General features: G+C 45.1%; 1 protein-coding gene across 1 annotated transcript; it reads right to left on the bottom strand.

Annotated features, from left to right (window-relative positions):
- Positions 1-7,250: 7,250 nt before the first annotated feature.
- Positions 7,251-8,770, bottom strand: LOC309347760 (putative CENPB DNA-binding domain-containing protein 1). The gene is made up of 2 exons (XM_081872531.1): positions 7,912-8,770; positions 7,251-7,836 (listed from the first exon to the last, which is right to left on the bottom strand). The coding sequence occupies exons 1-2, from the start codon at positions 8,392-8,394 to the stop codon at positions 7,543-7,545; spliced, it is 777 nt and encodes a 258-aa protein (XP_081728657.1). The 5' UTR covers positions 8,395-8,770; the 3' UTR covers positions 7,251-7,542.
- Positions 8,771-12,712: the final 3,942 nt, after the last annotated feature.

Raw genomic sequence — 12,712 nt, 5'->3', positions numbered from 1 at the left:
CAAAATCCTTTGGCGCCAGAGTCTGAGCATATGAAGGTGGCGCCTGAAAAACTGCGTGTTCAGGAGGAAGTAATGGGAGACTTGGAGACGGTCACCTTTTCCTGAAGCAGTAGCCAAAAGGAGGATGGTCTGGTATTAACAATAGCCAGCATCCTACCTGTATTATAACTCCTCTCATTGCTATGATTCCCTAGGCCCTGTACAGGTCAAAACACTGCCAAGCTTTCAGCATTGGGACAACTATATCTCTTTAATAGATACGTCAAAAATAAATTTCTGTTTATCATGCCAGTGGGCCACAGGGAGTTGAAAAGTTGCATTTGTCAAAATACCGCCGTGTCCACAGCTGTTAAAGATACAGCATTCCTAACGTTGAAAGTTTGACCCACATTGCTATATTGTGATCCCTTTTGCTCTCAGTAGCACTATCCAACACACAGTGATGAAGCGGGGCTGCTCATTTTATGTCTCTGCGGCAGCTCATCCATCAATGGGCCTCCAGGAAAGCAAAGCATGACCTCTGCCACAGCTGTCAATGACAGCCTGTAGAACAGTTGGTGAGGTTCTTTCACAGGTGGAAATCCCCCTGGTGACGTATCTGAGGTTTCCCCTGCCTCTGGACCTTGGCAGCCAAGATCTCACTTTGACCTTCTGCACATCTTGAGTGCATGGTATTACCAGCCTCCTGTGCTGCCCTATGTGAGATTTAAGACTCCCATTTGCAATTATATGCCTTGGACATACGCTCAATGCAGGGAATGAACTTGCTTTGCTATTATAATGATTTTTTAAATAGGCTTTCATATTGAGAAACCGCCGCTTATGCACCAGGAAACATGGTCCCTGATGTGCTCTGCATACAGCTGTGATGGTTCAGGCAAGAGGCAGGCATCAATACATTAGGTACCACAGCTGTTAGTGACTATGTGCCTCTACACGCACACGCAGACACACGTCTCACTTTATTTATTTATATTTTCGTGTGGGAAACAAACATCCACAATCCTTGCCTAGGAACAGAGGTGGCCTGTTAACGTCTCTCCTTCCTTGAAAATGAAAGGGAAGGCTAACATATCATTTTACTAATCAGTTTACTTGTCTCATTTTTGCTGAGAGCCTTTTAGTAATAATCTTCATTAATCTAATAGGTCATATATCATCTCACAGATTTTGGACGTTCTGCTGCACTAATGGAAAAAAAAAGAAAATCAGGCACTTTCTGTAGGTGGCTGAGATCAAGATGGGTGGAGCAGTGGCATGCCTCAAAAGCCATAAAATCAAAGTTAGCTGAATAAATTGGAAAGCGGCTTTCGTGTATTGTGGGGTGGGGAGAGAAGCTGCCACAAGCAGGAAAGTAAAAAATTGAGTTTTACAAAGATTAAAGGGACAGGGAGAGGGAGCCTGGTGGTCTGGCTGCTATTTTTCAGTGCATGGCCAGGCTTTGCTGGAAGAGCTGCTTCCCTTACAAAAACTGGGACACACTTGCAAACACCCCCTGCACCAGTGGCTATTACCTAAGAGGCCTCACTTGCCTTTGTCCTCATTGCACACTGAATCTCCAGCTTTGCTAATATTAAAATGGCCATGTTCCTCTTTGCTACTACCCTTTACCTACCATGAGCAACCTGTGTGTTTTTGCTTATGGCTGGAGAAGAGGCTGATCTGGGTAGCTGTCTGTTGAGCTTTATATTTTCAAAAATAGGGGAATCTGCCATTGTGTGTTGCCTTCATTCCAGCATCCCTAGCTGTGACTTGAAACATGCACAGCATCTTGGAGAGCATAATCTAGGTAATTAAGTCCTGCTACCATTTCCTACATTCTTTCTGAAGGCTGAGAACAATGTATGTGTTGCGGCTTTAGCGTCAAGCCAGTTCCTTCTCTCTCTTACCCCCCCTCCTTGTTTAACATCCAGCATGATGAAGGGTCCTGGAAAACTCAAAACCTTCATCTCTGTTTTGTGACTTTTGCTCGGTCCTAATGAAGGAACGGCCCCACAGTGGTTTTTGCTGGGTTTCTTATGGGCCAACAGTGTTACCTTTGTGTCCTTCCCTCCTGCCTTCTTCCCTCCCCAATCCGATGTATGCTTTATCTGAATTGCTGTGCTGTAGATTGTTTGTAGAATGCTGTTTTTTAGTTTTGTAACTAATTGTATTGCCTTGGTTGTATTTTATGGGTTTAATTGTTTATGTCAGCTGCCTTGGTAGTGCTTTGCCCTGAAGGCCAGCAGATCAATCTGGAAACAGAATAAATAAGAAAGAGTGAGGGTTACAAAAAAGGCAAAGCCAACAGGTAACAAAAAGATTCATTATCAAGCTGATTTCCAAATTCCCCAATGCATTATAAAACGTTTGTGTACTTTCTTAGATTCATCGTTGAGGATTTCCCCCAAGAAAACAACATTCAGATTGATTTTCATCTTCTGTAGCCAGAACAGGGAACCTGCGGCCCTCCAGCTGTTGCTGGACTACATCTCCTGTCATCCCTGATCATTGGCTGCTCTTGCTGGGGCTAATGGGAGCTGGAGTCCAACAGCCTCTGGAGGACTAGAGCTTCTTCATCTAGTATAAATATGGCATTCCATTCCTGCTTGTTTCGCCAGCTATTAAGAAAGAGAAAGAGGTGGGGTGTCAAGGGAGAGGCTGCTCTCCCCAAGCTTTATTCCAGGGGAAACTGGACAGTATGCCATTCACATTCCCTATTTTCCCCAAACTACAACCCAGAGTGACCCAGTGAAGCTGAATACCAGACAAAAGAAAATACTTCTTTGCAAATGCCCATTTCAGTGACACTAGTTTTAACCTGGAAAGCCCTTATGGTTCAGGTCCATATCTTCAGAAACCTACTTGGACCGTTGGATTATCTTCTGAGGCCCTTCTCTGGGTCCTCTACTGAGGGCGGCTCAGAAGGTGGAGGGAGAGGACTTTTTTGATTGTGTCTCTCCATCTGTGAAATAGTCTTGTCTACCTGCTGCCTTCTTTGACATCTTTTCAGTGCCAGGTAAAGACTCTCACCCCACCCCGGTCTTTGATGGACTGAGCTGGTTTTGTTCTGCCAAAGCTTCCTGTGGCTGCTATGGAGGTTATTCCTCTGTGTGTGCATGTGGATTGTAGGCGTTCATATTGGTTATATATTTATGTTTATGTTCTGAAATGTAAGTCGCTTGGAGACCTTGGTAGCAAGTGACTAATAAAATGAATAAGTAATAATATTACTTATTATTAGAATTTGACACCACAAGGTATGACAGCCACCAACTTAGATGGCTCTGAAAGGGGATGACACTTTCATGGAGGGCAAGGTGATCCTCTGTCATGGATGCTTTAGCTGAGATTCCTGCATTGCAGGGGGTTGGATTAGATGACCCTTGGGTCCCTTCTAACTCTATGATTCTTAGACTATAAATGGCTACTAGTCATGGTGCCTGTATTTTACCTCCAGGGTCAGAGGCACAATGCCCATTAATATTAGTCACTGGGGAAGAGCTGCAGAGGGCTTCTGCTCTGGCGTGATGCCTCTGGGCTTCCCACGGGCATCTGGTTGTCCCATGTATGTAATGGGATGCTGGCCTAGATGGTCCTTCAGTCGAATCTAACAAGACTCATTTTCTCACACTTTTATTGGGAGCTGCAGACCTGGCCCCTGGTGTGTGCTGTGATCCTGTTGTGGTGTCTCGTTTGCTCTTTGCAGTGGTATTAACTTCCTAGAAGCTCTTCCCGAGCGAGGAAGAAGTTATTGTAGCAGAAACTTAAATCAAAAGCCCAAACACCCAACAATAAGCCAGGGAGGAAGATTCAATCAGCATATGAACTGCTTTCCATGCAGAAAGCAGATTTTTTTAAAAATACAGTGAGCGTTTTAAAATGTAATAAACAAATGTGCATCTGCTACCCAAGTGCCTCTTAATCTACCCACTCAATCTGGTCTGCTTTTCTTAAGCCTCTTGTTGGGAAAGCTGGCTTCAGGAAAGAGGTGAGTGTGTGGATCATTTGGGGAAAGGGGTCCTCAAGGAGTGAGTGGGAAGTGGGGGGGGGCTTAGTGGGCAGGTGTGCAGCCAGACTTGGCTGTGTTGTGTTGAATAATTTGCAGGCAAAGTTAAAACGTAGCCACCTAAGACTTTCCAGGATGGAATATTGCCTTGATGTAAATGTGAGATTGTTATCCCCAAAGAAGCTGCTGGCAACCTCTTTTGACACTTGTACTTTCAGTAGTTTCCATGTTCTTACATTTGGGAGCTCATTCTCTCCATGTTTCCCTCCTCCCTGCCCATAGTAATAAAAGCTTTCAGGCCACTGCACATAGCTGAAGGAGTGAACAGAGGGAAGAAAAATTAATATCTGGAACTTCAGCCGAGTGAATCTTATTGAATTCTTGTTACTGGTCTTATTGAAGAGCGTTTGCAGGGTTGACACTGTGGTAATGCGGCAGGCTGGCGGAAGATAGATTTGAGTTTTGCTGAGCCAGTTTGTGGTCCCAGATCTATTGAAAAATAGGAGAGAAAGCAGAGAGCTGTGACCTAAAAATCCCAGTAGGCTAGATCCTGTTTATCTCTCTCCAGCGCTGTAATATATTACACAGGTGACATTAACAAGATGGTGTAATTCTGATATGTTAACCCGCTTTAATTATCTTTTTGTTCAGGCAGGCTAATTCTCAGCAGCTTTTTCTGCAATCTTTTAATTTATCGGTTACATTGGTATCCTTGCCTTTCCTCCAAGGAAATAAAATGGGTGCTCAAACTTCACAACAGCCCTGTGAGGTAGATTACACTGAAGGGCAGCGTGACAACACACACCCATGAGGGTCTCCAGGCCTACAACTATATAGGAATATGGCTAATTTCTGCCAGTCTTAGGACCACCACTGTCTGATTTGCCACATGATCCTGGCTGGGCCAGAGGCACCCTTAATCTCTAAAAAAAATCTGTATCCTGTTAGGTCGAGGATAAGGCATATTGGCGGAGAATGGTGGAGAAAACAAGCTCCAATAAAGAGAGACAGCAGGGAGTTTACTAAATACCCAATGGGGTTGCTTTATTCATAAGCCAAAGGAACAAGATTTATGGGAGGAAAATGAGCGATAAATATACAGGAGAGATACTCAAACCAATAGAAACATGCTTAACTACCGTTCTAGCTACACTATCTCTAAGGTCGTTTAAAGGGCAGGACAGCTATATGACAGGGGAAGGCTTATAACAAATCGCCTCTAGCTTCACCCCCCCTCACCCTGACTCGTCTTCAGAGGTCTTCAAACTGCCTTTTCCCTGCTGCCACTGAGGCCATCCTGTACCCGACCCCCATCCTCTTCCAAGACAGCCCAAGATAATCCCTGGGGTGGATAACCAAAATATGTCCCCCATTGGGCGGCTGCTCCCAGCCCCAGCACAGCATTGCAGCCGTCTGTAACCCCCAAAATGCAATGCTTGTGTGACATTGATGTAACATTGGGCATTATATTTGCGAGGTTTTTAAATGGTGGTTTCCTGCCACCAAGCGCCGGCTCTAGTGAATTAAGTCCTAGGATACCTGGAATTTCATCTTGCCCTTTATATGCCCAATTGATCACTGCTTTCTGCAGGTACCCTGTTATTAAGAGGCCCATTCTGCATAGTGTAGGAATCGGGCCTTTAGTGTTGTGGCACCTACCCTCTGGAATGCCCTCCCCTTGAATATTACACAGGCACTGTCTTCTCCTGACTTTTTTTGGAGCTTACTGAAGACCTTCATCTTTCAAGAAGTCTTTCAAGGTGAACTGTTTCCCAGCCTGCATCTTTATTGGATATGTTTTTAATTGCTCTATCACTTGTTGCTCACCACCCTGGGCTCCTCTGGAAAGGTGTAGTCCAGAGCATCATGTCAGGTGGGCAGCTGGAGATAGCAGCAAGTGTTTTGCTGATTTCCCAGTCCGCTGCCTGAGCTTGTTGTGCCCTCCAGATGTATTGGACTACAGCTGCCTACCAGCATTCACAGTCTCTGGCCATGCTGCCTGGGGCTGCAGTTCAAAACATTTGGTGGGCCCAAGGTTGGGCAAAGCTATCCTGGGTTCTGGTTTTCACCTTCATCTGTCTCGAGAAGGGGCATGTTGGATCAGACAGAGCAGAGGCAGAGAGACTTCAAGTTTCCAGGATCTACTGTGGTTTTTTGGTTTTTTTTAAGAATAATTTTTTATTAACCGACCAATCACATCAAATCAAACCAAATTACATAAATTCCAAATTACACAGCCGAATTTTAAATTTTTGTTGGGGGTACCCATATTTCAAGTTCTGAAGGGGATCCAATCAACTTCTTGCTTCTTACTGCTGTTTTAATGTCCACAAATCTAACCTTATGATGTTCACAGTACTATCCAGTCCTTTCTTCTTGTTTTTCCACATCTCTTGTTGTTATTTTCATATATTTTTCCTTTCTCTTTGTGACCTCTGATAGTCTCCACAAGCTGGTTAGACAGTTTGTAATCCTGCATGGATATTATTATTTTTTATCCAGTAGCCATATCCAGACGTTTTCCATGTAACATCACTTCCATACATCAAAACAGTCTTAGCGTCATTAATCTTCACCAATCTGCCTCCTTTCTCAAAACCTCTGAGGAGATTCACCAAGAATGCAGTCTGAAAACAAGTCCGTTCCTTCTCTCAGCTATAAATCAATTGGCAAGATGGCGACTCCGAATTAATTGCTGCGCCATTCCAAAAGCTCTTATTGCATCTCGATCTCCATAAAGCATACTTGTTGTTAAAGTTTATCTCCACACAGACCTTAATCATCCTGCTTGGGTCAGTTCAACCGACGATTCTAATGAGGAGGGGTTCTTGTAAATCACATAGAAGGAAAGTAAAAAAGGTCCCCCCCCCATTCAGTCCCGTTGTCAACATACCCAGCCTTTGGTGTATCTTCATCGTAAAATATTCCTGTTTCTCCAACCCGTCGTCTTCTTTTGCAGAGGTCACTTAAATTAGCAGACTTCACTCCCCTTCTTCACTTGAAATATGTGCATTTGCTTCTTTTGTAATTAATTATTCCAAATTGCTGCAGCTAGTGCGCGATCAGAGACAGCGTCCAGGAGAGCCGAGGTCCACACGGGGGCATTCTGCCTAGGGCCCTCACCCCCTTCTTTCGAATTAGGGGGTGATTTATGGGCACAGCAGGCAAGGGCAGTGTTCCCCATTTCCTTGGGGCAACAAGGGAGGCTGCCTACTCCCATAACAGCCTCTTAATTACCCCGTGTGGGTCGGAGAGATAGTACAGTGGTGCCCCACAAGACGAAATTAATTCGTTCCGCAATTTTTGTCGTCTAGCGAATTTTTCGTCTTGCGAAGCACGAAATCCCATAGGAATGCATTGAAAATCAATTAATGCGTTCCTATGGTCAAAAAAAGTCCAAACAAAGCCAAATTTGGTACAACAACAGTTTATTAACTGCTCTTTAAAGTCACACATACTGTAAAGAGCAGTTCAAAAATTGAAGGGAAAATAAATTAACTTTATAAACATGACAGAAAAACATTTAAAAATCAACAAAGTGTACAGTACATTTTCTAAGACTCTGGGGGACCACTGGAAGAAGGCTCCTCTTCCACTCTTTGCTTCTTGGTCAAGAACCTGTCCATAGTCTGCTGCTTTATCCGCCTTTTCAGCAGCTCCCTGAAAGACGACATGACCCTTGTATCATAAAAGTTCCCAGCGTCATGTGCCACGTGCTTCTCATGGTGGTGTAGATCTGCAAAAGTCTGCACCTCCTTCCACTTCTGGCAAATGTCCCTCAGTCTTTCGGAGGACAGCCGTTCCTCAGTTGCTTCCTCCTCTTCCAGTGAGGCCTGCTCCTGCGCAGCCTCTGCCTGCAGAACGTAGCCCTCCGTCGTCACAACCTCCAGGAACTCCGCTGCAAAGTCTTCAGCCACAGGAACATCAGAACTGGCAGCCTCTCCATGCCTGACCACACTGTGGATGCCAGATCTTGTCTTGAACCGGTCAAACCAACCTCTGCTAGCCTTGAAGACTTCTGGCTCGGCTGAGGTTCCTGGCTGTTCCCGGATGAGGTCAGCGTGCAAGGCCTTGGCCTTCTCACAAATGACGGCCTCAGACACTGTGTCCCCTGCACGCTGCTTCTCTTCTATCCAGATGAGCAGCAACTTCTCGACCTCCTCCAGGACAGCTGGGCGGTTCTTCACGATCCTGGTGACTCCCTTGGCTGCATCAGTCGCCAGGATCTTCTCCCTCATCTTCAGGATGGTCCCGATGGTCGATGGGTTCCTGCCGTACTCCCTGGCGATGTCCGTCACACGCATTCCGCCGTCGTGCTTCCAGATGATCTCCTTCTTCATTTCCAGCGTCACCTTCTCCTTCTTCCTCTCGCCGGCCACCGCAGCAGCAGTCTTCTTGGGTCCCATGGCAGCACAGCTCCTACCTTCGTAAACTCAGAAACAGAAAAAAAAATCAGTGATGTGCTTCAAACCCAAAAAATACAAAAGCAGCCAGCCACCCACCACACAGAAATTAAAACCCAGAACCAAGGCCTTGAATCCCAAGCACCCCAACCCCAAATCCAAAATCCAAAAACCCCCAAAAAAGTTTTAAAAGTTTAGCTTACCAAATGGATGAAAGAGAAGTTCTGGAAAAGCTTCAACAATCAACCACCGACGTCCTCAGAAACCTCAAATGGCTGCAAAATAAGTTTAGGAAAAGCTTCAAAAATCACCAATGTCTTCAAAAACCTCAACTGCTCCCACAGACACGCACCAACCCACCCACAACACAGAAATTGCAAACCCCTCCCCAACTGCTCCCCCAGCCCCTCCCCAACTGCTGCAAACCCCTCCCCAACTGCTTCCCCACCCAGACAAAAAAAAAATTCAAAAAATAACAACATGGCCAGCACTCAGAAATTCAAACTCAGAAAATTTTTCAAAAAAAAATCAACCTGGCCCAGTGGTCACAGAAAATCATAAAAATTCCCAAAAAAGGCCCACAAGCCCCCAGATTATCGCAAACCCCTTCCCAACACCAAGTCCTTGAATCCCAAACACCCCAACCCAAAATCCAAAACCCCCCAAAAAAGTTTTAAAAGTTTAACTTACCAAATGGATGAAAGAGAAGTTCTGGAAAAGTTCTGGAAAAGTTTTGGAAAATCTTCAAAAGTGAGCAAAGTCTGAGAAAAGGCTACCAAACCACGTGCTAACAGTTGCTCCTCGAAGTCAAGTCGCAACTGCAGCTGCTCAAGCTAAGCACCCTTGGTTTTAACGGTTTTTACACAAAGGAAACAAAGTCGCGAGATGTTTTCGTTTTGCGAAGCAAGCCCATAGGGGAATTCGTCTTGCGAGGCAAATCGCGGGCGAAAAAACCTTTCGTCTAGCGAGTTTTTTGTCTTGCGAGGCATTCGTCTTGCGGGGCACTACTGTATTGTCGGCCATCTTCCAATGCGCCCCCTAGTGGCCCCCCTACTGTGGTTGTTTTTAACTAGAAACACAGTCTACCAACTAGAGTCAGCTACACAACTGCAGCTAAGGAAATAACCTTAGAATTAGTGAAGAAAAAGGATGCTTATGACCACATGCACAGCCTAGGAGTTTGTTTTCACTGCCAGAGTAGAACTGTCAATCATTCCACACACATGTCCGCTCCTGGTGCCCCCTCAAGCTTTCTCCATGAAAGTAACTTAATTCAAGGGGAGTGGAAGAGGATAACTTTTTGGTCTTTTTATTTGTTTATTTTTACATTATCAAGATGGTGTGCAACAATAAAGAAATCTCCCACACAATTGAAGGCAACAAGGTGTTTCAGCAATTGGAAGCAAGAAATACTTGCTGATCTACTGCAAATGAACTAGAGATCTACCAGAAAGGAGACCCTTGTCTACGGCTGACCACTCATGAGATAGATTCTCCATCGTGGCCAGTCCGATTCCAGCTATGGCTACTCAGATAATTAAGAAGCATGCAACAAACAGGGCATGGTGGCAACTATCTGGTTGCTTGTTCATCTGGTATTCAGATGCATGCTGCCTCTCAGCGTGGATGGTTCATTTAGCTATCACAGCTAATAGACATCAATAGACCTCTCTTCCATGAATTTGTCTACCTGTCTTCCATGGACAATAGATCTATCAATGGCTGCTAGCTCAGCTAGAGGGAGATGCTACTGAGGTAACTGGATTTCCATTCTGAGGCTTTTTGTGACATTGCTGTGGCTAAAAGGACTTTGGGGCTAGTTATATTTTGAGCAAGCAACACAAATGGCTTCAAAGACTGAAGGGTGACTGTGTATCAGATCTGTATGTGTTTGATCCCTCCAGGCAGAAGTGCTGAGACCTGGGTTTTGAATCTGTGCTGTATATCCAGCCTGCAGTGCTGAACTCAAGATGGGAGTGTGGGCAAAACATTGGGACTTGCTGGTATGTGCTTGAATCCCATTCACAAAGTGGCTGCATACTGGAAGTGGTCAGAGAAAGCTCAGAAGAGCAAAGAGTGAGGCTGGCAGGTTATATCCAACGGGCCCAGCATAACACTGAGAACCTACCAAGGCAAGCAATTATTGTTCCATTGTACAGATGTGGAAACTGAAGCTGTGAGGGATGTGACGCACTTCAAGCTCACGTTTCAATGAATTGGGGAGGCTTTGAACCAGTATGTCCTGGAGCCAATGCTAATGCGTTATCCACTAACAGTCAAACATATATGTTGGTTTTGAAGCCTAAGCAAAAGGTGAAATTCCAGGCATTCTGCCCAGTTTATCTTCCATCCAGCATTTGTTGATGTTTGATGAAGACTCTGGGGATGCAGCTTAATGAAAATACATCTAAATAGATTTCATCTCGCCTCTGATGCTAGCTAGCGGTGTTAATCCCAGAAGAGACCAAACTATCTTCTTTTTCTTTTCTTTCTCCTTAAACTTTTCCTTTTGTTTTCTTTCCCAGCCTCTTTATCAGGAAGGGCAAAATCATTATATGCCTGCAAATGATGGAAGCCTTCGAGTGGGGAAGATTTACCTTAGGCTGACAAACTGCCTGCCTTTGGATCATTGTCTGCTCTCTTACTCTGCGGGAGATGAGCAGTCGAGTAGCGAAGAAAATATTTAAGTGAAGTTTTATGAGGGATTCCCTCCTGCGCATTCACTTAATTTGATATGAAATGGCAGCCTGCGAAGACACACGTTACCAGTCGGCATCTGCTATTACATGGCTGGCTGTTCCTCGCGGTGTTGGTTTGCCTACTTTACAAGCTCTGAGCAGATAAAGAGGGAGATGTGAGTGCCTGTAGGTTTTCTGTTTTCTTTTTATGAAGTTGTGTGTGTGTGTGTGTGTGTGTGGAGGAGAAACCCACCCTGCTTTTTGTTTCATATTCAAAAGGCAAATGCCGGGTAGAGGGAATTTATCCAAGGAGAAGGAAAAATCACTTGTGTTGGCAGCCTTAAAGAGGGTGGTCCAGCGGAGCCTGGCGCGCAGCAGGACTCTTAAGGAGGGACAAGCAGTGGTCTGACTCGATATACAGTGGTACCTCGGGTTACATATGCTTCAGGTTACATACGCTTCAGGTTACACACTCCGCTAACCCAGAAATAGTGCTTCAGGTTAAGAACTTTGCTTCAGGATGAGAACAGAAATCGTGCTCTGACGGCGTAGCAGCAGCAGGAGGCCCCATTAGCTAAAGTGTTGCTTCAGGTTCAGAACAGTTTCAGGTGAAGAATGGACCTCCAGAACAAATTAAGTACTTAACCTGGGGTACTACTGTAATGTGGTTTTCTATGTGCCTGTGTTTGAGTATCTCTTCCCATTTTATCTATAAGCGGCATTGGAAAAAATGGGGAGGAGAACTCCATTGTGGAAAGCATCTAAAGAATGGTGCAACTGGTTCCACATGCTCAGTTATCACTGCTCAACTTTGGCTAGATCTTGAATCTGAGGTCCCCACAGAGGAGGAACAAAAGGAACTGTGTCCCAAGGCACCCACCAGTGACGCTGAGGGAATCCTGGGTCCCGCCAAACCATTTTTCTACCTCAACACTGCAGTCACAGGTGCAGAGATCACCTGACCAGTTGCATATCCTCCAACATTTCTCTGATGGAAAATAGGGACATCCTTAATAATAATAATAATAATAATAATAATACTCTTTATACCCCACACACCTGACTGAGTTGCCACTCTGTGTGACTTCCAACATATATAAAAACATAATAAAACATTAAACATTTTTTTTTTAAACTTCCCTATACAGGGCTGCTTTCAGATGGCTCAGGGGTCAGATAACACCATACCTTCCAACATTTCTCCGATGAAAATAGAGGCGTCCTAAGGTAAAGAGGAATATTGTAGGATCAAATCAGAAACCAGCACGGCTTCTGTAAACCTGCGACGTCCCTGGAAAATAGGGACACTTGGAGGGTCTGCAGTTGCCTGGGGCTTCCAGCCAGCTCTCAAAATCCCACCACCCCCAACTTGTCACCCCAGGAATCAGAGGAGACTGCCAGCCAGGAAAGAGCTTCAAAGCTGCCAGCAGAGTGTCTGGCTAGCCGCACAAATCTATCCTTCATGTGAGATTACTCAGGAGGATCCCGCATAGGTGCCTGCCTGGATCAAGGCCTGGCTGATGGTCAGGAAGGATGGAGCCCCTAAGTCCTACATAAGCTTCCTTTCTGAGCCAAGCCATTGCTGAAGTAATCGTTCCCTTGGGGCTCACTGCTAAGCTCCTGCCCAGTGCACTAGTGGTTGG

Source organism: Podarcis erhardii (genome assembly GCF_964252035.2).
Source record: "Podarcis erhardii genome assembly, chromosome: 7".
Lineage (NCBI taxonomy): Eukaryota > Metazoa > Chordata > Lepidosauria > Squamata > Lacertidae > Podarcis > Podarcis erhardii.
The sequence above is the reverse complement of the archived record's forward strand: the minus strand, read 5'-3'. Positions and strand labels throughout refer to the sequence as shown.

What these genes read in the sequence shown, in the direction of transcription:
- LOC309347760 (XM_081872531.1), bottom strand. Translation starts at nt 8,394, where the DNA reads ATGGGACCCAAGAAGACTGCTGCTGCGGTGGCCGGCGAGAGGAAGAAG. An exon ending in GAGAGGCTGCCAGTTCTGAT is followed by an intron (nt 7,837 to 7,911) that starts GTTCCTGTGGCT and finishes CTGCAGGCAGAG; the next exon opens with GCTGCGCAGGAGCAGGCCTC.